Consider the following 22,460-nt stretch of genomic DNA (forward strand, 5'->3'; position numbering starts at 1 on the left):
TTATTCTTTCCTAAGCCACATATTTCGAAGTGTACCCTTTCTTTATGTCCTTTGTAGTACACGTTTGCCACTACTCGATGAGTTACTGCCCCAGATGCATTGATTGTTCCATCGACATTTTTGACCGGAATTGGTCTTTCTAAAGGTTCCAGCTTGAACCCTTCCTCCTCTGCAAATGCTTTATCCATAAACATCCCCGTTGCTCCACTGTCCAACAGCGCCTGTACTCCTACTCCATCATGTGTGTCCAACTTCTCCACTCCCACGTTCAACTTAATTTCCCTTAAAGGTCGGATTGTCCTTACGAGGAAACTCTCCTCTTGTACAGTGTCACAAACATTGATTTCGTTACATAGTACATCAAATTTGTTGTAGGAAGTCCAACGAGGAGACTTGGCTTCCTTTACTCTTTTAAATTCTTCTGCTCTTCCTCGAACATCCTCCGCCAATATTCTCGCTGCTCGTCCACATCTAAAGTTCGCACATCTCGAGCCGGAGCCTTGCTCCAGCAGTTCTTGGCCATATGCCCCAGTTTTCCACACTTGTAACACTTGATAGGACCTCGACTGGGTCCTGCTGCGGTGTCGACATCCATCGCGTTGGGATCTCGACGTTGAGGCTGAGGCCTCACGAAAGTGTTGTTGGAGGTGTGGGTTCGTAGTTGGGGCTTGGCTTGCCCCCGCCGATAGTAGTCTTCCTCCGCCTTCGCCTGTCTCCACTGCCTATCCAATTTCATGCTCCTCTCGTACCAACTCCTGATGGTAGTTGGTGGGTTCTCTGATTCCATCAACGCCTTCCTGATCCTTCCAGACAAACTTCTTTTGAATTCTTCGATGAGGGCTCGTCCCTCATATCCACTATCCCGAGCGATTCGCTTGAACTCCTGCACATGCTCCTCCGCACTTTTACTTCCTTGCTCAATCAACCTCAACTTTCCTACTGCCGTACTCTCCTCATCCGCATCTCCGAAATTGTTCCGCAAACTATCAAAAAGCTCCTCCGTGTGGGCTGGAGCTTCTTGCTCGCCGTTTTCAATCATCTCCATGATGTTCTCCTTCCAAGACTCCGCCGCTCCTCCTTGTACATACGATAGTATCCACGTCATCTGATCCCCTTGTAGTCTTCCTACCATTTTCAAACTCAGATAAATTTTGCACGCCGTTATGAAGCCACTCAGCTCCTTTCCGTCTCCTGAGAATATCTTTGGTCTTGCCACATCGATTGGTGGCGCTACTACTTGGACGATGGGGGTTTCTCCGTCGTCCCCTGGTGGACCTTGTGGGCCTGGTGGACCCGGTTGTGGGTTGTTCTGCAGCTGGGCGAGTTGCTGCTGCAGTTGGGTGATGAGGGTGTGCTGAGCGTTCAGCTGATTGATTATGTCTTGGGGGTTGGCCATGTCTGGCTCGTGGTATTCGGGGGGAGGTGGTTGATATAGGGGTAGGGGGGATACGGACGGTTCTCGTTGTTCTGGTTCGGATTCCTCGGATTGGGATTCCGAGGCGGATTCTTCTTCCTCGGATTCAGAGGAAGGTACTCGGAATGTTCCGGGCGGTAGTCGATGAGAAATTTTGAGGAAGGTGAGGGAGGTCTTTTCCTGTCACCTGGTGCGTATCCACCAATCCAATGAAGCCAATAGCCTGCTTCACTTGGACGCGTATACAAAAAGAAAAAGTTTATTCAAGAAATGCCGCACTGGCGAAGGGAAAGACTACTGCCCTAGATAAAGCTATATACGAAGACGGATCTTCACGCTAATCTAGGCACGCACTTAATGTGGCAGTGTCACTCCTCTGCGTGTACCACTTGACAATGCAAGCGCAGCACAAGGTTTATACAAGAAGTTACAAATGGGGTAGTACAGGGATAGAAAATAACACCACACAGTATGGTAGGTCTCGTCTTATCGATGGTCTGTGTCAAACCACCGATGTCCACGACGCACGTTGTGTTTATGCGCAGACACCCCTTAAGCCTAGGGACCGGCTATGTGTGTGGCGGCCGCGATGGCGCGCAGAGAGTAGAGGACGAGTAAAGAGTAAGAGATGGGGAGGGCACTGTGCTGTGCGATCCCTGGAGTAGTCGAGTTCTACTGTTAGGGCGACTGTGACTGAGATGTCACAGGTCACACCTGAACTTAAGAACTATAGAGGAAAGTGACAAAAGTTTATTAGGCGTGAACCTAAGAGAACTCGACGGAGTCTTCTACAAGTTTCTACCTACTTTATATACCTAGACTACGGCGCACAGACCATCTACCCTAGGTAACTTATTTATATACTGACATGTGAAAAGAAGTACGTATGAGAAAATAAACTAATTATACATTTGACATGAGAAAGGAAGAGTGGAGTAAGAAGCAAGTAAACGAAAATAGATTGATCATAAAAACGTCAACAATACCAAACAAACCATAAAAGTGTCCACAAGCTCAAACAACTTCTAAACGAGTAATCCACTCACACGAACCAATACGTACCGAAGTAATTCCCCAACATCGCATCACATGGACATAGTATGAAGAATCCGGCTAACTCCCATTGCCGTGGTCCCCAGAATCCCCATCTCCGTATTATCCATTCCTTCCGTTCCTCTTGGTCCCACATCGCTAAGCATACCCTCCCGCATCGTCTGCACCGATGATCCGATAGGTTCCAACCTATCGGCCTGACCTCTCTTCCTACAGCCGCCGCCGCCCTTCTCCATTGTACTTGCTCCGCATGGTTCGGAGGCAAGAAAGATAAGATTAAATCAATGAGTTCAATAGGTAAGTCTGTAGCTTGCGCCATTTTAGCAGTATGCCGATAGTTTAGCCTCCGTCGAACTGTAGCAGCAGAGGGAAATTATTATGTAATAAAAAAGTGTAACAGATGTGACAGCGTGACGCCGTGACATTCTGGCAAAGTTCTAACATTCGCCTGTCTCCACTGCCTATCTAATTTCATGCTCCTGTCGTACCAACTCCTGATAGTAGTTGGTGGGTTTTCAGACTCCATCAACGCCTTCCTAATTCTTCCCGACAAACTTCTTTTGAATTCTTCAATGAGGGCTCGTCCCTCGTATCCGCTGTCTCGTGCTATCCTTTTGAACTCCTGTACATGTTCTTCCGCGCTCTTGCTTCCTTGCTCGATCAACCTCAACTTCCCTACTGCCGTACTCTCCTCATCTGCATCTCCGAAATTGTTTCGCAGACTATCAAAAAGCTCTTCCGTGACGGCTGGAGCTTCTTGTTCGCCGTTTTCAATCATCTCCATGATATTCTCCTTCCAAGATTCTGCCGCTCCTCCTTGTACATACGATAGTACCCATGTGATTTGATCCGCTTGTAGTCTGCCTACCATTTTTAAACTCAAATAGATTTTGCAAGCCGTTATGAAACCACTCAGCTCCTTCCCGTCTCCTGTGAATATTTTTGGTCTTGCCACATCAATTTGTGGCGGCACTACTTGGACGATGGGAGTTTCTCCGTCGTCTCCTGCTGGGCCTTGTGGACCTGGTGGACCCGGTTGTGGGTTGTTCTGCAGCTGGGCGAGTTGCTGCTGCAGTTGGTTGATGAGATTTTGTTGAGCATTTAACTGCTCCATGATTTGTTGAGCCGTAGACATATTTGGCTCGTCGTATTCGGGGGGTGGTGGTTGGTAAAGGGGCAAGGGGGATACGGACGGTTCTCGTTGCTCTGGTTCGGATTCTTCTGATTGGAAATCCGAAGCACGTTCTTCTTCTTCCTCTGATTCGGAAGAAGGTACTCGAAAGGTTCCGGGCGGTGTTCGGTGAGAAATTTTGAGGAAGGTGAGGGAGGTCTTTTCCTGTCACCTGATGCGTATCCACCAATCCAATGAAGCCAATAGCCTGCTTCACTTGGACGTGTATACAAAAAAAGGAAAAGAGTTTTTATTCAAGAAATGCCGCACTGGCGAAGGGAAAGACTACTGCCCTAGATAATGTTATATACGAAGACGGATCTTCACACTAATCTAGACACGCACTTAATGTGGCAGTGTCACTCCTCTGCGTGTACCACTTGACAATGCAAGCGCAGCACAAGGTTTATAATTGAAGTTACAAAAGGGGTAGTACAGGAGTAAAAAATAACACCACACAGTATGGTAGGTCTCGTCTTATCAGTAGTCTGTGTCAAACTACTGACGTCCACGGCACACGTTGTGTTTATGTGCAGACACCCCTTAAGCCTAGGGACCAGCTGTGTGTGTGGCGGCCGCGATGGCGCGCAGAGAGTAGAGGACGATGAGAGAGTAAAAGATGGGGAGGGCACTGTGCTGTGCGATCCCCGGAGTAGTCGAGTTCTACTGTTAGGGCGACTGTGACTGAGATGTCACAGGTCACACCTGAACTTAAGAACTATAGAGGAAAGTGACAAAAGTTATATTAGGCGTGAACCTAAGAGAACTCGACGGAGTCTTCTACAAGTTTCTACCTACTTTATATACCTAGACTACGGCGCACAGACCAACTACCCTAGGTAACTTATTTATATACTGACATGTGAAAAGAAGTACGTATGAGAAAGTAGACTAATTATACATTTGACATGAGAAAAGAAGAGTGGAGTAAGAAGTAAGTAAACAAAAGTAAATTGATCATAAAAACGTCAACAGCACCAAACAAACCATAAAAGTGTCCACAAGCACAAACAACTCCTAAACCGGTAATCTACTCACACGAACCAACGATTCCCGAAGTAGTTCCCCAACATCGCATTACACGGACATAGTATAAAGAACCCGGATACTTCCCAATACCGTTTTCCCCACGCTGACCATCTCTGATTTACCCACGCCTTTCCCTCCTCCGCATCCCACATTGCTAACGTCATTCTTCCGCACTCCCTACACTGGTGACCCGATAGGTCCCAACCTACTGGTCTACTCTCCCTTCCTATAGCCGCCGCCGCCCTTCTCCATTGTACTTGCTCCGCATGGTTCGGAGGTAAGAAAGATAAGATTAGATCAATAAGTTCAATGGGTAAGTCTGTAGCTTGCGCCATTTTAGCAGTATGCCGATAGTTTAGCCTCCGTCGAACTGTAGCAGCAGAGGGAAATTATTATGTAATAAAATATGTGACAGATGTGACAGCGTGACGCCGTGACATTCTGGCAAGGTTCTAACAAGACCTGTCAAAGACCTCCCCGCGCTCAGCCCATGACGAGCTATTCTCATATGCCTTCCAAGACATCGATGAGATCTCAGATCGACTTGGCATTCCATGGGAACATCAGAAAGACTCACCATTTGCAACAACTTTCACATTCATTGGCCTCACATGGGATCTCACAACCCGGTCAGTATCCCTTCCCCAAACGAAGAAGAACAAATATCTAGCGGCCATACTAGATTGGGAAACTACAACTACGCACACATTGGAAGAAGCTCAGAAGCTTCATGGGAAACTTCTTCACGCTACCTTAGTTTTAGTACATGGCAGACCCTATCTCATCAACATCGAGGTGTTCCTCGGAATATTCCACGACACACCTTTTAAGCCCCGTACTCCTCCCAAGAACCTAACCACAGACCTCACCTGGTGGAAACTCGCCTTATCTGCCCCGCATGCTGAGAGAGACATACGAATCTCAATCACAGTCCAAGACCCCCAAGCCTACTCGGACGCAAGCTCTGAAGTGGGAATTGGCATTGTCATCGGAGATAGATGGCGAGCATGGAGACTGGTACCAGGGTGGAACACCCCAGGAACCGGCAGAGACATCGGATGGGCAGAAGCTATGGGATTCTATTTCCTGGCAGCTACCATTGCCAACCAGAGACTCCCAGGAGGCCATTACAGACTCTATGGAGACAACAGAGGTGTCGTTGAAGGATAGTGGAAAGGCCGCAGCCGCAACAGACCAACCAACGACGTCTTCAAGATGGTTGGAGGCCTTAGCGAGCATGCCGATGTATCGTTCTACACCAGATACGTTCCCACCGACCTTAATCCAGCAGACGCCCCCTCCAGAGGTATCTACGGCCCCACATCTCTCCTTTTACCAGCCCCACCAATCCCCCTCCCTTTCCAGTCCATCATTGTCGACTTTGACCACCCACCACTCCCGATCGAGAGAGAACTGGCCAGAAGAGGTGCTTCTCCCAGCCCGAAACAAAAGCCGCCAAGGGAGTCCACGAGAGCTTCTCTCAACTTCGCCTTCGACTGCCAAGCCCAGGAGCTCGCCGCCCAAGCAGCCCAGTGGTAGCCCCTCACAGAGGTTCAACGCCCCAATAGGTACCACCACACCATCCCATCTCTCCCAGCCAGCCCCATACAAACCAGATCTCACGCCCGTTTTCTCCCTCCTCCGCCCACACGTCCTAGCCAAGCTAAGGATAACCAGCTGGATTCCCTTCTCTCCCAGTCCGACAACCCAACCCGACGAGCACGAAAGGGTCCGACAAGTCCTCAGCGCAGGGTGGGACGAAACAACACTCAAAACATATGGCTCTGGTCTCCTCACCTTCCACGTCTTCTGTGACACCAAACAGATTGCAGAAGAAGACCGAACTCCGATATCACCCAACCTCCTCTCCTCATTCATCGCAGCCCTTGCTGGCTCTTGTTCCGCATCGACCATAGCAAACTACGTAGCCGGCCTGAGGGCTTGGCACATCCTCAACAGACTGGAGTGGCGTCCCAATGAGGACGAAACAAAAGTTCTCATGAGAGCAGCTGTGAAAACGGCACCCACCTCCTCCAAGAAGCCAAAGAGAGCCCCCTTCACCATCTCCATCATCTCTACCATCCACGCCCATCTTGATGCCCAGAGCCCCCTCCATATCACAGTCTATGCCTGCCTGACCGCCGCTTTTTATGCTACTGCCCGCTTAGGTGAAATGACCGTCCCAAATCTCGAAGCGTTCAACCCCTCCCTCTATCCCTCGAGGAGCGACCTTGAAACAACAACGGACCGCTCCAACATCTCCACTACGATTCTCCATCTGCCGAAAACCAAGACATCTAACGCTGGAGAGGACATTTACTGGACGGCGCAGGAAGGCATCACCGACCCAGTCTCAGCCATGAACGAGCACCTGAGGCGGAACAATCCTCCCAAAGATGCACACATCTTCGCCTACATGCATGGAAAAACGTTCAGACCCCTCACGAAGAGAAATTTCATGCTAGTTGTCAACGCGGCTGCCAAACAAGCAAAGCTAGATCCCATGCAAGGTCACGGCATCAGAATTGGCTCCACCCTCGAGTACTTGCTAAGAGGTCTGTCTTTTGAGGCCATGAGGACAAAAGGAAGATGGACGAGCAATGCGTTCTCAGCCTACGTCACCAAACACGCCGAGATACTCGCCCTACACACCAACCTAGGAGACCCTCTACACCCCCTCAGCACACAACCAGCCCTCTCAAGGGCAAGAACATGACAACACAGGAATTTCCAGCCTGGCCTAAGCGCCCTCGTCTTTCCTAGCTGGTAAGGGGCATCCAGATCACTCTCCTGCGTCAAGACTAATTATTCGGGTAGCAGCCGTGTCTCGAGGATGCCACTCTGGGCGGACAGGGAAGCCAAACTCAGCAGGCTTTCGCCCATTTCAAATCTGCTCTGCACTCACGTCACTCTACTCAGTCTTAACATCCCTCAATCATAGCCCAATGTAATCGTTACATGATCTCTCGTTTAATAAACAACTTCGTGTCCAGACCAGCTTGACAAAGACTGCAATCTGGAAGGGGGGGTAGGAGGCCTCTTCTAGACTGCAATCTGGAAAGACATCAATTTTAAGATCCGCTACTCAAGAATACCGATTTAGTAAACGGCATGTCCGGCAATCAACTGAGACACAATCTGGAAAATATTTCTATGTTTCTAAACGCTACGGCAAGTCGTCCATTGATGTGTCTGATACTAGCCTCGAATCAAAAATAACTAGACAAACGGGTTGTTCGGACCTGCGGTCAGCACTATATATACGCAAAAGTCTATGTCGGCTATTTATATCTTATCATCAGCTTACAACAACTTTTTTTTTCTGTTACAAGTTTCAACCTATCCCTTTTTGAGTGGTGAACGACTCATATGAAATCGAATAAGTTTTAGAGATCTAATGGCCAGTTGATGTTCCGCGCTCACCGGGGCCGCCTCAATGATGGTAGGGTTGTAGGTGCGGCCCGAACGCCGCGCACAACGCAGCCTGCGCTACCATCTACCATTTTCCCACGCAACACGACATCATGATCCGTTTACCATATGCAGTTCTCTCTTGAGTCCTCTCAGTGCGACCACTCTAATAATACTTAGATACTGCTTCTACCTTCCCGCGAACACTTGCCTTTCATTCATATCAATGGTCGGCCCGTCTCAATAAGTTACTTCCAATCGCAATATTATCTCGCTCGTTCAAACTGCGAGCAATCCAAGTTTACCATCAGTGTGTTGTCAGAAGACCTGCGTCAAACCAAGGTCGTCGGATAGCATTTCATGAACCGCTCATGAACGCGAACCATGAACTCATAATTAATGGTAATGGTATAAACAGGTGCGTTACGCAGCATAAAATTCAGTGCCACCGTCTTTTCCTTTTCCCTTCTTCGTTTTCTTTCTGGCTGGTTTGAGGGCCTTGTATACTATTTCCTTGGCTTTGCGGAACTTTGTTTATGAAATGAGGAAATGGATTGAAAGGCGGTGCCGCGGTACCGCCGCTTGCAGCTCATTTCGGAATATGATCGTCCCCGGCCCGCGTTTTCTTTTCCCGCACATTATTTTGGCTGTTTTCGAGAATCGAGCGGTTAGATACTCCCTCTGCTGCTAAAAGCATTCTTCTGAGAAATTTTACATATCACTCAACTAAATTCTTTCACGTTGAAGTTCAGACACGCCAATCACGGCTTTATTATCCTAGGACAATCCTCGAGCCATCAAGTTATATTCAAAATGATCGCATTCACTCGTACACAAGTACGCAAGCGTCACATGAATAAAGAACAGAACTCACACTATTCAAGATTCTAAAACTGTTCGGCCACGACTTCCCATCATCATAATCAACGCAACAAGATATCGACCAAAATCAGGGGGCTGTCAACCGAGCAAGCCGTGAAATCAACCCCCCTAACAAGTGCCCCATCCAAGACTTTCCTAAAACAGAATTCATCAAAACATTTTCGCCTTCTGATTTGATTGAAAGTATCCACCACCGGCAAGGAATTTATTTGCTATGTATTATAACCTTTATCGCATAGTTTGGCACGTTGTCTTTGATTATAAAGGACAGGAGACGGCAGCGAAAATCCAAAGTACACCTTCAATTTCAACTGGCTGAATCTGTCGGGAGATAGCATGAATAGTCGTATCACCATCACCATCATCATGATGCTGTAGTCTTCGAATTTTGATAGTGCTCACTTCATTCTTTTTTATGAGACCCATGTCAGTGCTTAGAAGTCATACTAGCATCTACAAATCGCTCTCTTACCCTCCGTAACACCAATCGCTACATCCCCTTCAACTTCAATATGCCATCCCCATCTGACCAATTGGCATTTCAAGAAACAGGTGCATCAGTTTACTTTCATGGGTCACTCCAGATTCCTGAAAGCGCTCTTTCAAGTTTCGAACTCGGAGGTTATGACTCCAGCGCTGGTCTGTCACTCAAGCGTTTTTTAAACTGGGGTTATATCCACAAAGAATAATGTTAGTTCTTTGGCGTTACTTTCGATTTATTACTTTTTGGAATCTTGACAGCTCAAGCTTGTAAGGGTTTCCGTTCCGTTTGCGTCCATAGGCGTCTTTGGATTTCTCAACCTTTCCTTTATCTTCAGATGTCTATTACCTTTCATTCCCTAAAGACAGGGTATTACTCAAGATAGCTGTTGTTTGGGTTTATCTGGTGGGAGTGACCCAAACAGGTATAGCTTTAGTAGATTTCTTCAAATCGGCCTTCAAAACACTCATTCAACTGATTTATGATGAACCTCTGATGGCTCATATATATGTATTCTTCGATCATTTATCGCTGTCAGTAATAGCATTAACTGTAGCTGGTGAGAGATATCTTCAAAGTGAGTGATGTTAAGACTTTAGCTAACGGTACTTTGGGCGGCCCAGTGGCTATTGTTATCCAGCTATTGTATGCGCATAGGATATATCTTATTTCTCAGAAACGCTGGCTTTTGATTATGATTATATGTGTGAGTCACCCAAATTCTTTTAATTCTGTGTATGAACTTTGAAAATGCTGATGGTGAAGCAGATGTCATTAGGTCAATTTGCTAGTGGGATAATTGGGGCTGTTTGCTATAGAAGATCACAAGCAGTTACCCATATAACAATTCCTATGTTTTGGTTAGGCAAACGAAACATATGTAATGTTGGATTTAAATGGGTGTGTACTACGGGTTCACTTGGTCAAATATTACGTGGTCATTAACCAGGCAATCAAGATATGGGGCCCCATTAACATTATTTGCGACTTGACCATCACAGTTTGCATGGTAACTTTTGTCCGTGAAAGTTTCATTTCATTGTGAGAGGAAATAATATCTCAAACGGAGATTTCTCAACAGCTCGTCAGACATCGGAAAAGAACAATTAGAAATCAGACACGTTTGCATATCACCAAGATCATTCAAATTGTCATTGAGACGGGAATGGCAACCAGTGAAGTGTCCAGTACAACGTCCTGAAGTATTTGAAGTATACTAACTGTTCTTTCAGCTATATTAATGACGGTTTACACCGTCCTATTTTGTCTCTGGGCTGGTGGTCCAGGAGGGTTGCAACTCGTCGTCTTGCATCCACTTCCTGGTCTTATGATGAGCAAGGTGTATAGCAACTCGATGTTAGTACTGCTCAACAATAGGGCGACCATTGTCAGTGGAAGGAGCGGGATGGAATCTTTTGAGTTTTTAGAGGTTTCGGGTCGGGCCGTTGAGGGAAATATCCAAATGCGAACTAGGGACGGAAACTCTACAACTCGTACAGGGGCACAGTAATGTCGAGAGTGGAACACCGCGCTCGTTCCTCGCGCGGTGTGAGTTCTCGGACGTGAGTCCGTTTGTGTGTGTCTGTTTGGATCACTCGAAACTTGGCCATCAAAATACTTTCCTACGCGTATTTCGTGTCGCGCGTCGTACTACTCATAATCTTATCTTTTTAAAGTCCCACCCTCCCTTACCCAGTATGGTTCACAGAGATCTAAGGATAATGCAAGGTAGTACGGTCAGGGAACGCTCCCGGGGTGACCTAGTTTCTTCAAGGAACACTCGACATGAATTCACAGTCGCTACATGCAAAACCTTGCGTAGTGAGGCCTAATTTATTATATCCTAAAGTTAAGAATACTTTCGTTGTGGCCGGATAGCGTTCGGAGACGAGATATCAAGGATAAGTGCATTGAAGATTGGGGAATGAAAGATCGAGAGCTCTAAGAGCCCTCGATCCCAGGCGGTGAGATCAGAGCAGGGAATACGATCGGTACAAACGACGAGGGTTTGATACTCTGAGAAATATCTCGGAAAATTCTGTCAATCTCATCCTGGTGGCAGAAGTTCAATTCTTGCAGCGCATCTCCTCGCGAAACAGACCTTATTTCTTTACGAGGATTGCAACGCTACGGGAAAATGTTCACACCAAAAGAGATGAGCGTTTCATAAAAATTTCGGATTTTATGTGTTTACAGACGTCGAGCATTAACTTGAGATAGTCCAATGATTGGTTGACATGGTTCCTTTGTCTAATTGTCACGGTTAGCCACAAAAGGGGTGAACAATACCGCCACCCAAAAAATTTCGTCTTTCTTTCTTTTTACCATGACTCCTCTAGCATGCGTTTTCTTCCAGGTATGCCTTCAATACATACTATCACCTGTTGTATGCGACGTTGAGCTTTGTGTTCTTAGCTTCCTCCCAGTCGACACCTTTTCATGCAGATACATGATATACCTTGGCTTATACTGCTTCCACAATTGGACAAGTTATCAACTGCCTTTGAAACTCTTCTCGTCAATCCTTCTTCAACTGCTGAAAAAACTCTATGTGAATCCCGAAGAATTATGGGAAGCAAAATGATTCCACTACGCGATTTTATCTTATCAACTCGTAAATTTATACTCCATTATCTCAATTTTATGGAAGGTGTATCTGAGGGTAGGATGTTGAGCGATTATGTGAAGAGGGCATATGGTGATATAGCGCAGAAAACGGGAAAAAAAGCGGAAGAAGCACAGGAGGCTTGAACTGAATTTCGAGAGGAATTGGAGAGAGTTGTTGGACGAGTTGTGTCTTTGTTGCCTCGTGAGTGCAATTGGTTTTACTTTTTCTGACATTTTTCTTACTTGTGGTTTTAGATAACGATAACGTGTCGTTGTTTATAACTGAGAGCAGAATGATTATCTCAGTGATGATCACAGCGATCGAGGAATGCAAAGCACTTTTGCAAGAATGTAGGGAGAGTTTATTGAATGCCATCAACAAACAAGCATTTGATCGAGAAACATTCGACAGCAATTTGCCATCGGACGAGGAATATGAGTTTGTAAAGGAAAAGTGGGTGATGTTGGAGGATTTGTTGTTTGGACTCTCTGTGGCTTGGAATCTTCTTGAAGGTCGTATGGAATTTCCTCACTCGAATGAAGAGTCAAAGGGCACAACAAAATGCAGTTGTCCTAAGAGGTGCCATTTCGAAGAATCCTCCACCCCCTCCCGAGATCTCATTTTCTGGCAGATTTTGTCGAAGCCATAGAGTGTCTCTGTATTTGAAACGAGTATACAAACAGATGCAAACAGGGGGTGTGGGCATGGCAACAGGGGAGAGGACGGGCGTGTTTCGAGAACGGCGATGGACGCTCGGCCGCTGTCGCTGCACATCGACTCTCAGCCATCCGCTTCTCCTTTTCCATCTCCTTCATCCTCCTTTCTTCCTCCCCCCATGCCCGGTGCACATGAATTCGCTGTCAAACCCCCTCCTCTCCCTCGCAAATCTACTGTTTCAACACCAACAACAACAGACGATCCTCTTACTCTGGACACCTCTGTCGAACCTCGTCGCCAATCTCATCCCATTTCATCTCCTACTATCCTCAACTCTCCTTCTCTGGCCTCATCACGCCCTGCACCCCTCTCTCCTGCTTCAAGTAGACGAGTCTCTACCATCTCTGCGAAATCGTCTTCTTTGAGTCGAAGTAGTTCCACCAAGAGAGGAAGTACTGGTTTTTCAAAGAGATTGAGTGCGCTTAGTATGACTGGGATTATGACGAGGAAGGATGATGAATCTTTGATTACGCCTACTGTGTCTATGAATCTACCATCATCATCATCAACAACAACGATCCCCTCTTCCTCAACACCCCCACCTTTGCGAAATTCAACTACTGTTTCAGGTTCAACTTCGACTTCCTCACCCGCACCTCCTTCTCATCCATCAAAGCCACGTCGACCGACTTCTACAAAGATAAAAATCAGAGATTTTGCATACCCATCCATTGATAATCGTTATCGTGGTCTCGGCATCGACGTTCCCAAACCCAATCAATTCTCACGTCTAAATAAAAAATTAGGAGGATCGAAAAAGGCGAGACCGAGTTCGAAGAGATGGAGTGATGGTTCGGAAGATGATGAAAAGAAAACGAAAACGAAAACGATTATGAAGAGAAAGAAGAAGAAGGAGAAGGAGAAGAAGAAGATGAAGGAAGAGGAGGGAAGGAATAATAATGGGTGGGATGAAAGTGATAACGAAGATGAAGAAGAGGAAGATGAAGATGATACCAGTACGAGTACCGATGAAGACGAAGATGAAGATGAAGAAGAGGAAGAAGAAGAAGAAGAAGAATATGAAGAACCAGGATGGTTTAAAAAAGGAATGGGAAGATTGAGTTGGAGTTTTGGTTTTTCGGGGTTCAAAAAACAATTTTCTGATGATCTTGATACTCCCACCTCAAACAACAACAAGAACAACAACACGTATCCGAGTAGAGGAGAGATGGAGATGAATTTTAGTGGTACTCCCACAACGACGACGACGAATGAAGATGAAACACCCCCCTCCACCACCAGCGAAGACGACGAACAACAACAACAATCACAAGAAGAAGAAGAAGAAGATCTCTACCCAGGTCTCTACCGCGCCTTATACCCTTTCGAACCCGAAGGAACAGCAGAAATGAGATTAAAAGAAGATCAAGTCGTACGTGTAGTAGGAAGAGGTGGTGGTGTAGGATGGGCTGTCGTTGTCGTTCCGGAAGATGTTGAAGGTGGTGTTGTGGTTGTTGTTGGGACGGATGATAATGAGGAGGAGGAGGGGGGAGTGAGACATGCGTTGGTTCCGGAAAGTTATTTGGAGGTTGTGCAATTGGATTAGAAGAGATTCTTTCTTACTTATGGACTTGGCGAACTTTTTTTTTGTCTCTTTTTTAAAACTTGGTGTTTTTTTGTCGAATTTATTATCAGTTTTTTTTTTCGAGTCCGCGCTGGTACGAGGGTGATTTTTTTTTGTTGTTGTATTTGTTTTTGGTACTCCTTTTTATATATACTTTGGGGGTGTGTTGGTATTAACTTGTGATTTTTAAATATATATATTTGGGACTAAGTTTCATGGGTGAGGTTTCTCGTAAAAAGTTTTATTTCACAACTTCGGCACAACATATATGTTTTTATTATTCGCCTCGCCCATTCGATTTATCTCGTCGTGACCGGTGACTATCCGACTCGCGACGAAACTCGGCTCCTTCAGTCGCCTCTTGCAATTCCCATTACGTTCACTTTTTAGGACATGAAGAATTGGTTTAAACCAGAACAGGATCAACTGGGGTCTTAATCTCGTTTAATCGAAGTTTTCGTACTAATCTCGAACAAACCGAGTTCCATTCTAGTCTGTGCTGCTTGCCATCAAGTGACCTGATACCGGTTCTTTCGGTCCCAGATATATGAGCAAGTTAATTCACTTGTAGTTCGCTTCGGGCTGACGCTAAACTGTATATTGGCAACCTATAACCGCGGGTGGGAGACTCAAGCGAAAAACCAGAACAGCACCGGTCTTCTAGACGCATCGGTGCGCGCAAGATAGTTTTTGCTACACACTTTTAACGTACTAGCTAAGGATTTGCTGGAATATTTAAAGGAGCAGGATTCGACTTACATTCCTCAGAAGCAATCGTCAACAACTTTCCAGTCTTATCAATGAAATTCACTCTTGCTATTCTCCCTGCCTTCTTCGCATTGTCGGCTTTTGGTAACCCCGTTAAACTGGATACTCGTCAAATGTTGATGTGCGACGTTGCTAGTGTGTTCTCTTCAAAACTCATTTTTGATCATAATACTAAGCCTCCTTTGCTTACCTTTTCACTCAGAATGCATTTCGACGATTGCCACTCAGCCTAACGCAATTTTTGCTCCCTGTGCAGATGCCATTGGCAATCTTGCTAAAATTCAACAAGCTCAAGCTCAAGGCATGCCACCTAGTGAGCACATTCATGTAGAACATCAATACACCGTGCTGAGATATACCTCTTTTTCTTCTAGGTCAAGCTGATCAGTTCAACCTTGTCTCCAACACAATCAAATGTATTTCCGCTAGCATTGCGGCCCGCTTCGTCATTGTAAGTCCCATTTTCGAGTGACAATGTGCTACTAGCTCGTTAGCCCCTAAACGATTGCCACAGCCGGCCAACTGTAATAGTTGCATTGGTGGCCCACCTGGCAGTGCCCCGGCGCCCGGTTTCCCAACTTAAATGACGGTGGTCGACAGTGGAACATCGCGCGAGGAACGAGTGCGATGTGATTTCTCGGGCGTGTGCCTGTGTGTATGCAATTGTTAATTGGTCTGTACATGATGTACCACCGTGCTATCCCGAACTTCCTATCTTAATATCACTCTACATTATTCCGGGACGCTGGGGTGCGATGGGGTGGTTGGCCCCTTACTCTATCAATGTGCGTTTTTTATTTTTTGTTTGTCAATAAGTAGAGTGGTCAGTTGGTTGCGAAGGTCGGAAGGGATTCAAGGGAGAGCTGATCTGTGGAAGAGTGATGTTTGAATGATTGGTGCCGCCGTTGAAGCTTTGAATGGCTGGTCCTTGTCGAATTGGTGTAGAAGTCGCTTTTGTCGTGTGGGCAAAAAAAGCCTTTGAACTTGAAAGTGAGTTGAGAGCCACGTCGATCCCTCATAGTTGGTTTACTTTTGGCACCTCTCACAACTTAAACTGCGACCAACATTCGAAGCGGGGTTGGCGAGACGAAAAAAAGTCAAAAAACATTTTTCCTAAGATTAACATACATGAACGTCCTCTGAGTGTCCGTCCGCTTGTAGCGCGTAAATAGTAAATGCAGACTTCACTCACACCCAAAACCTATACTTAGAAGCGCTTGTGAAATCGAGACTAAAATTGGTTATGCGGATCTCTCATCATAAGATGATGGATACTATACTGTATCATCTATCCTGAATGATTGATCGTCGTTCGATACGTTCTTCGTTCCTGTGAGAATGATTCTACCGCTACACCGAAACAACCTGACGGAAGCAGTCGTGAGCCATTATTTGGGAAAGAATTCTGAACGATGGATTGGTTCTACCCCCTACTTCCGCCCCTCGGACAAGCAGTTACTAAGTAAGGCATGATCTTGAAGTGGGCTGAGCCGGTGAGTCAACTTGTTTCCATACTCACCTAATCCAAAACTTGTTCGAACACAGGCTTAAGCAGAAAGGAACTGTATCCCAAGTTAAGACCCGGTGTGAATGGGACTTTTCAATTCCATGATATCAGCGTCGACGAATCATTCCGCGGAGGGGGGATTTAGGCTATTAGTAGAAGCAAGTATCAACTTGCCTCAAGGAGGTAGGTTATAAGTATGTCCACGGCAGATTTACGGCACTAGCAGTTTTTGCAAGATCGTTATCATGTTTTGAGGGACCTTTTGGCCTTTAAGTGCGCCGACTCTTTTGATTTCGCTCTCGCCACTAAAACGATTTTCCGGAGCAAAAACAGAAAAAAGGGGTCAAAGAGCTATGTGCTCATTTACTGCAGAGAAAAGCATTAAGTATTCATAAGAGAGCTCAGAGATGAACGCATGGAGTAAGGTCACATTAATGCCTCTCGTGGTCAAACACGCTGGAGCGAGAACTCGTAAATTTAGTGCTCTGAAAATAGTACCGCCACCGTCTAAGCCTACATATACGCGCCGCATCAACCCCGTCTATCCGATGTACAGGTATCAGCACCGAAAATAGTACGACTTGCGTTTTTGAGCGTGTTGACTATCTGTATACAGTACTCGGAATCTCGAGATCAGATATATTAAAAGATTTGCTGTTAGTATCCATATCCAAGGTTGCGTTCCCACCTACAAAAGGGCTAATTTTGCGGTTCCAATGGCGTTCGCGAAGGAACTCATGCGTTATTTAAGTCTCTAGTCTCCGCTCTATTCGCTTTCTGCCCTCCCAGGCCCCCCGTCTCCCGCATTCCCCCACCAAAACGCTGTTGGACCAGACGTACTCTCCAAAATGGCGGATACAGATGTTGTCGAAATGTTGAAGCGTTCGATGGCGGAATCCAGGCATATCAATGTACGTATCCACAGTTTCCATGTGGTGGTGGGAAATAGCTGACATCACAGCAATTGAATGCAGAGTACTGAGCGTGGGTCTTGTATTCAACCACTGATGCGATATGTTAAGCTCAAATCCGTGCTAAACAGTGTGCGGCGCAACTCTCATGGTATGCCTTACTATTTGACGATCCTCTCAGTACATTTAATCTGATAGTTGATAAGATCTTTGATTGGATTCTCAATTTCACTTCCGAAGTTGAATCGATCTGGAACACCAAATGGAATGTAATCAAAGTATTATATCTCACAACACGCTACGTACCTCTTGCATTCATTCCCTTGGATTTATCCTGTAAGTCCAGGTTTTGGGATTCGGACAAGTCACTCACACGGTGCCGATATAGACATATTTACTCCTTCTCTTTCTGTATCAGGGTGTATAGCCGTGTATGATACTATTACAGGTGAGCTACTAGAGCATCCTCTCCTCCCCTTGATACACCATTGACCAGCATCTTGTACCAGTATTATACATTATCGGCCTTCTTGCCGCTGAATGTACGTTAGATTAACGTTACATTTGCATTCCTCCTTGTCTTACTGAAGAGTTGGCTGGATGATATTTCAGGCATCTTTACCATCCGAACGGTGGCTGTCTGGGGAAAAGACAAACACGTCACTTATATTTTATTCGCAACATTCAGCGCCATGTGTATTGTAATTCCGACACTGATTGGGATTAACTTGAGCAGAACATCTCGTAGGTTCATCAACGTGATCTTCATATTGTTTAATGACCCATCATCTTGACAGAACGATTGGTCGGATTCAGAGAGTTCATCCAAGGACAGTGCTCGCCAGTCTCTGGAAAATCTTACAAGTTTCTCGTTGCGACCTTTGCGTTTACTGCTGCCTATGATACTAGTCGGTCTTCCTCGTTGTCACTGAATTCCCAGATATTGAGATTAAATAGTGATCCTCACGTTCATGGTGGCCCGGGCATTTTCAATGTGTAACTGTCACCCATCCATTTTCTCTTCCTCAAGCTCATCGTCCATTTACAGCCCGGTGGAGAGTGGATTCGTTCCTTTTCAAAACTGTCTATGGTGATGGTGAGCATCTCTCAACTACGTTCATGCTGTATTACTTATCAATGAATAGGTGTTGCATTTTATGTATACATTTTTGGTATGCAAGCTCCGAGTCCACGGTTCAGTGAGATTGAATTCATTCTATTTTCGACAGGGGTTTCCCTGGTCAATATCATCTTCATCTTCACCACAGTGCATTAAACTTTACCTCCCTTCACCGTTACTGATCGTATAATTAACAACTCTCCTTAGAACAGCTTCTTCCTCTTGTAAATACAACTTCCCGGTCATGCATGGAAATTCGGGACTGATGATATCATTTTCAGGTTACAGGCCTCATTTCATTCAATACTAGCCTGTCGAGTAGTCCTGCACATACGGGAACAACTCAGTGAGGCAGACAGTAAAGAGGTTTCCTTGGATGGGTCAAGACGTAGGCTTAATCCCCGTATACGAACGAGGTCGCAACTTTCGACTTAGGAGGTTAATACTAGTCCCCCGATTTATGTAGATAGTTAGTTAGCTTTCGGTAAAAGCGCTCAAGATTTCATGTTTGTACATTTACCAATTGAGATTTCGAATTGCATGACTATGGATTGTTGTTCATCGTATCATGTACATGAAACGCTCGTTCAGACTGTTGTTGGTGAACGAGGACGAAAATCCATGGTCAAAACTCGCCTTGATTGAAGAAATAATTCAAGATACATTGGACTATTGGACAAAATTAATCCACTGCGTTCAAATCTCCTCGATCCCGAACATCATCATCATCATCATCATCACCTTCTTCCTCAGATGCCGAGCTCGAGCTTTCCTCAACCCGAGCTCTCCCAAAAAGTCTCCCAAAAATATTTCCGATGAAACCCGGCAGAGGCTGAGATGGCAGGATATCAATAAAACGTATGATAATGAAAATCGAAGAACCACAGACCGTTATGTTCTCATCTTCGTCATCTTCATCTTCACCCTCCTCTTCATCGTCATCGTGATGTTCGGCATTATGATCATCATCACCTCCGCCATTCGCTTCCTCCTGTCGTTCTTCAACACCCACGGGCGGCAAGCCGGCACCCATGAGCATATTCATGATATCTCCCGCAGGCAGGTCTCTGCGTCGTTGATCTGGCATTCCACCCGGCATTCCACCGGGCATTCTTTGAGCAGGCACATGAGGGTTCAATTCCTCAGCCTGATCCAACGCCGCTATCCCATTCACCATTATATCCTCAATCGCTTGAGGTGGAAGACGCGCTAAAGCTTGTGCGAATTGTACAACACCACCACGGAACCTCTGTTCGAGTCCGTGAGCTTCGAAAAATGCCTAAAAACGATAAGAGAAATTAGAGAACATCCATGTTATGATTGACAGGACAAAACGAACCTGAAGCTGTTCTCTAAATGCAGGATCAGGTACCATCTGCGCTAAAATCCTCCTGTCCATTTCTCTCTCCCTTTGCGTCCTCGGTCTATACGCAAACAAATCCTCTGAGTTTTCGAAAAACTTGGCATTGTAAATTGACACGGCCTGTGGCGGTGGTATGGGATCACAAGTCAAAAAGGATGCTTCGTTGAAAGTATATCCCGGAAAGAATGCAAGCAGCCTCCGATAGTTCGTATCACTGGATAAAACTTGCACATGCCGAAAGAACGAGAACCTAAGTCCCATGTTCCCAGTCAAGTTGCAGAAATTCTCATGTCGCATTGTATTTGGTAGTTTGACTTGTGGAAAGAAGGCAAAGGTCGTGGAAACTGTTTCAGCGAACCACGATGAATGGTCTTTCCATAATTGATATGAGCGTTGCGCGTAGAGGTGAGAAACCATATGAAGGACTGCGTCTACAAGCGACAATGAACCTTCCTCGGTTTCAATTTTGCAACTGGGATGGCCTCGTATAGTATCGGAAAGGCTAACTTCCAGTTTATCGGCTAGTAGAGGAACAATGGAAGGAAAATCTTGAACGGCTTCTGACAGAGCCGCTGTGCTGGCGCGGTGATCATCATCTTTCTCAAGAATGTGGAGGGCGAGAGCATGACTATATGCCCAGCCGGGAAGGGTGCTCGGATTATGACGCGCATTCCTAAATGGATAGATAGGTTGGCTGTTGCAAAAGTCATACATGTCAATGAACCATTGAGCCATATTGGCTTTGATGGCAATGTGTTCTAGATGAAGGGCGGCACCATGAGGATCTGTTGAAGGATTGAGGGAAAGAAGAAGTCGGGCAAATTCAAAGGCCGTCCGCACACATCCGCGTCGTTGTAGGTCACTAAAAGGTCTTGGGATATATGATTCAGAACAAACGAGGTAAATACTCACATTACCTGGCGGTGAAGGGCGAGAAAGAAGGGTCGGTTTTCGACTCGATCAAAGTCCAACCTATTGTGGCCGTTTGTGAAGGTAAAGGCTCCAATGAAACATCTTTCATAGGTGAACAATGCTCGATCGATAAAGTCAGCCGCCTGTGAATATTCTGGTGGAACTTCAGTAGCGGGTGGTAAGGGAATGAGACAATACTCACCTTCCCGGTGACGATATACTTCGGAAATCTGGAGGAGTGTGTCAGCGTGCCATGGTAGCATCCGAAGGACGTCAAATAGTGCTTGTGGATCTTCAAAGTGCATTAGCGAATCGTCGAAAATTTGGGGACACCATAGAATACCTCACCCCCGGACTGTACTATTTGCATGAACGCTCTCGTCACACTCTTATACTTCTTGCTATACTCCACAGTCCACCATTTCTCATCGACAGGAGTCCAATAGCGCCGGTTCAGCTTCAACTTGACTTCCTCATCTGTTAGCGGCCTGATAGACAGACCCTCTCGTTGAGTCGCAGACCACCAAGACGGTTGCGGTCGAGTGAGATTTGACCGAAGTGCTCCAGCGTTACGACGAGACGAGGTTGGCGCCTTGGTCTTGGTTGCCTGAACGACACGAGATCCAAAGAATTTGCGGAGTTCTGCCTCTGCATCGAGATGTTGTAAAGACACACTGAGAAAATCGGCAAGACTTTGGCCCTTTGATTTTTCTTGTGGCATACCCTCCTGCTTGGGAAGTCTTCCGTCCTATGAGTTGCAAATGATGGATAATATAACGGAGACGTACTGGATGGAGAGTTCAGCGAGCGCCTGGTCAAGCTCATCCTCCTTGACTTTCTTCTCCTTCTGTTTCGCCTTCTTTAGCGCCCTGCGTTCACTTGCAGTCATAGTCGCCTGAGATTCAGTCTGAAGTTCATTTGACACGGTCGTAGGCTCTGGCAATGACGCCAGAGGTGCCGGCCGTTCGCCATCCTCATGCGATTTTGTTGGTCCCGCTACCTTCTTCTTCTTCCGCTTTGGCTTCTTCGACTTTTTCGTCGGGTTTTCCGAATCACTGGCGTCATCATCGTCGTCATGAGAGATAAACTTGGTTGGATGTTCAGAGGACTGATGAAGGGAAGAAGAAGCGAGTGGCACACCGTTGCGGCTCCAAACAAAGGCTTGGTGCGAATCATGGGCGCCTCATCCTCAGCTGATTCCGGCTCTGAGGTTTTGGACGGTCCCCCCAAGGCTTCGAGTTCTTCAAGCTCGCGCTGCTGACGCTTGCTGAGTCGTGGAGGCATAGTGTAAAGTTAATCCTTATCATGTAATCATCATAGATAATTATAGCTATAATGAAACATCATCCCACAATCTTGATTATGCCAAGTCTTGCTCGAAAAGGCACGTATGTCGGATTCTGAAGGCGACAGGTTGGGGTCGATGTCGCCGGCTCTTCTTTGAAGGTGGCATTCGATAATTTAATGTATGAACATCGTATGTTTCCCTACTCCAATTGAAAAGAACACTGTTTTCGCCCGATACAAGCATCGAAAGCACTGGAATAAA

The 22,460-nt window shown here is 46.1% G+C and overlaps 8 protein-coding genes across 8 annotated transcripts; 4 read left to right on the forward strand and 4 right to left on the reverse strand.

The window, feature by feature from the left end:
* Window positions 1–331: 331 nt before the first annotated feature.
* On the reverse strand, window positions 332–787 carry AGABI2DRAFT_212989 (hypothetical protein; the record flags this gene model as incomplete). The annotated part of the gene is made up of 1 exon (XM_006457482.1): window positions 332–787. The coding sequence occupies one exon, from the start codon at window positions 785–787 to the stop codon at window positions 404–406; it is 384 nt and encodes a 127-aa protein (XP_006457545.1). The 3' UTR covers window positions 332–403.
* A 1,479-nt stretch (window positions 788–2,266) lies between these two features.
* On the reverse strand, window positions 2,267–3,602 carry AGABI2DRAFT_147059 (hypothetical protein; the record flags this gene model as incomplete). Its single annotated transcript, XM_006457483.1, has 3 exons — window positions 2,267–2,277; window positions 2,477–2,821; window positions 2,891–3,602. The coding sequence occupies 3 exons, from the start codon at window positions 3,600–3,602 to the stop codon at window positions 2,267–2,269; spliced, it is 1,068 nt and encodes a 355-aa protein (XP_006457546.1).
* Window positions 3,603–4,672: 1,070 nt separating this feature from the next.
* On the reverse strand, window positions 4,673–4,831 carry AGABI2DRAFT_154736 (hypothetical protein; the record flags this gene model as incomplete). The annotated part of the gene is made up of 1 exon (XM_006457484.1): window positions 4,673–4,831. One exon carries the CDS (start codon window positions 4,829–4,831, stop codon window positions 4,673–4,675), a length of 159 nt encoding a protein of 52 aa, XP_006457547.1.
* A 6,936-nt stretch (window positions 4,832–11,767) lies between these two features.
* On the forward strand, window positions 11,768–12,192 carry AGABI2DRAFT_123406 (hypothetical protein; the record flags this gene model as incomplete). Its single annotated transcript, XM_006457485.1, has 2 exons — window positions 11,768–11,797; window positions 11,857–12,192. 2 exons carry the CDS (start codon window positions 11,768–11,770, stop codon window positions 12,190–12,192), a joined length of 366 nt encoding a protein of 121 aa, XP_006457548.1.
* Window positions 12,193–12,687: 495 nt separating this feature from the next.
* Window positions 12,688–14,392, forward strand: AGABI2DRAFT_189043 (hypothetical protein). Its single transcript, XM_006457486.1, has 3 exons — window positions 12,688–13,328; window positions 13,407–13,494; window positions 13,693–14,392. Exons 1-3 carry the CDS (start codon window positions 12,795–12,797, stop codon window positions 14,310–14,312), a joined length of 1,242 nt encoding a protein of 413 aa, XP_006457549.1. The 5' UTR covers window positions 12,688–12,794; the 3' UTR covers window positions 14,313–14,392.
* A 711-nt stretch (window positions 14,393–15,103) lies between these two features.
* On the forward strand, window positions 15,104–15,842 carry AGABI2DRAFT_196196 (hypothetical protein). Its single transcript, XM_006457487.1, has 4 exons — window positions 15,104–15,233; window positions 15,301–15,411; window positions 15,473–15,549; window positions 15,613–15,842. Exons 1-4 carry the CDS (start codon window positions 15,131–15,133, stop codon window positions 15,679–15,681), a joined length of 360 nt encoding a protein of 119 aa, XP_006457550.1. The 5' UTR covers window positions 15,104–15,130; the 3' UTR covers window positions 15,682–15,842.
* Window positions 15,843–17,393: 1,551 nt separating this feature from the next.
* AGABI2DRAFT_181715 (hypothetical protein) lies at window positions 17,394–19,199 on the forward strand. Its single transcript, XM_006457488.1, has 14 exons — window positions 17,394–17,520; window positions 17,585–17,589; window positions 17,648–17,667; window positions 17,723–17,852; window positions 17,905–17,964; window positions 18,026–18,058; window positions 18,129–18,260; window positions 18,314–18,424; window positions 18,474–18,512; window positions 18,565–18,612; window positions 18,662–18,688; window positions 18,746–18,783; window positions 18,844–18,860; window positions 18,918–19,199. The coding sequence occupies exons 3-14, from the start codon at window positions 17,665–17,667 to the stop codon at window positions 19,069–19,071; spliced, it is 792 nt and encodes a 263-aa protein (XP_006457551.1). The 5' UTR covers window positions 17,394–17,520; window positions 17,585–17,589; window positions 17,648–17,664; the 3' UTR covers window positions 19,072–19,199.
* Window positions 19,200–19,295: 96 nt separating this feature from the next.
* On the reverse strand, window positions 19,296–22,195 carry AGABI2DRAFT_212992 (hypothetical protein; the record flags this gene model as incomplete). Its single annotated transcript, XM_006457489.1, has 8 exons — window positions 19,296–19,468; window positions 19,526–19,915; window positions 19,976–20,861; window positions 20,912–21,065; window positions 21,114–21,203; window positions 21,260–21,651; window positions 21,700–21,998; window positions 22,052–22,195. 8 exons carry the CDS (start codon window positions 22,193–22,195, stop codon window positions 19,319–19,321), a joined length of 2,505 nt encoding a protein of 834 aa, XP_006457552.1. The 3' UTR covers window positions 19,296–19,318.
* Window positions 22,196–22,460: the final 265 nt, after the last annotated feature.

The sequence above is a fragment of the Agaricus bisporus genome (genome assembly GCF_000300575.1).
Source record: "Agaricus bisporus var. bisporus H97 unplaced genomic scaffold AGABI2scaffold_18, whole genome shotgun sequence".
In the NCBI taxonomy this organism is placed as follows: domain Eukaryota; kingdom Fungi; phylum Basidiomycota; class Agaricomycetes; order Agaricales; family Agaricaceae; genus Agaricus; species Agaricus bisporus.

Excerpts from the sequence above, each read along its gene's own strand:
- AGABI2DRAFT_181715 (XM_006457488.1), top strand. Across the intron at positions 17,965-18,025 it reads CGTGTATGATACTATTACAG|TATTATACATTATCGGCCTT; the intron begins GTGAGCTACTAG and ends ATCTTGTACCAG. Across the intron at positions 18,613-18,661 it reads CAAAACTGTCTATGGTGATG|GTGTTGCATTTTATGTATAC; the intron begins GTGAGCATCTCT and ends ATCAATGAATAG.
- AGABI2DRAFT_189043 (XM_006457486.1), top strand. The coding sequence starts at position 12,795 with ATGGACGCTCGGCCGCTGTCGCTGCACATCGACTCTCAGCCATCCGCT. Across the intron at positions 13,329-13,406 it reads CTTTGCGAAATTCAACTACT|ATAAAAATCAGAGATTTTGC; the intron begins GTTTCAGGTTCA and ends ACTTCTACAAAG. Across the intron at positions 13,495-13,692 it reads CAAACCCAATCAATTCTCAC|ATGAAGAAGAGGAAGATGAA; the intron begins GTCTAAATAAAA and ends GTGATAACGAAG.
- AGABI2DRAFT_196196 (XM_006457487.1), top strand. The coding sequence starts at position 15,131 with ATGAAATTCACTCTTGCTATTCTCCCTGCCTTCTTCGCATTGTCGGCT. Across the intron at positions 15,234-15,300 it reads GTTGATGTGCGACGTTGCTA|AATGCATTTCGACGATTGCC; the intron begins GTGTGTTCTCTT and ends CTTTTCACTCAG. Across the intron at positions 15,550-15,612 it reads TTGCGGCCCGCTTCGTCATT|CCGGCCAACTGTAATAGTTG; the intron begins GTAAGTCCCATT and ends CGATTGCCACAG.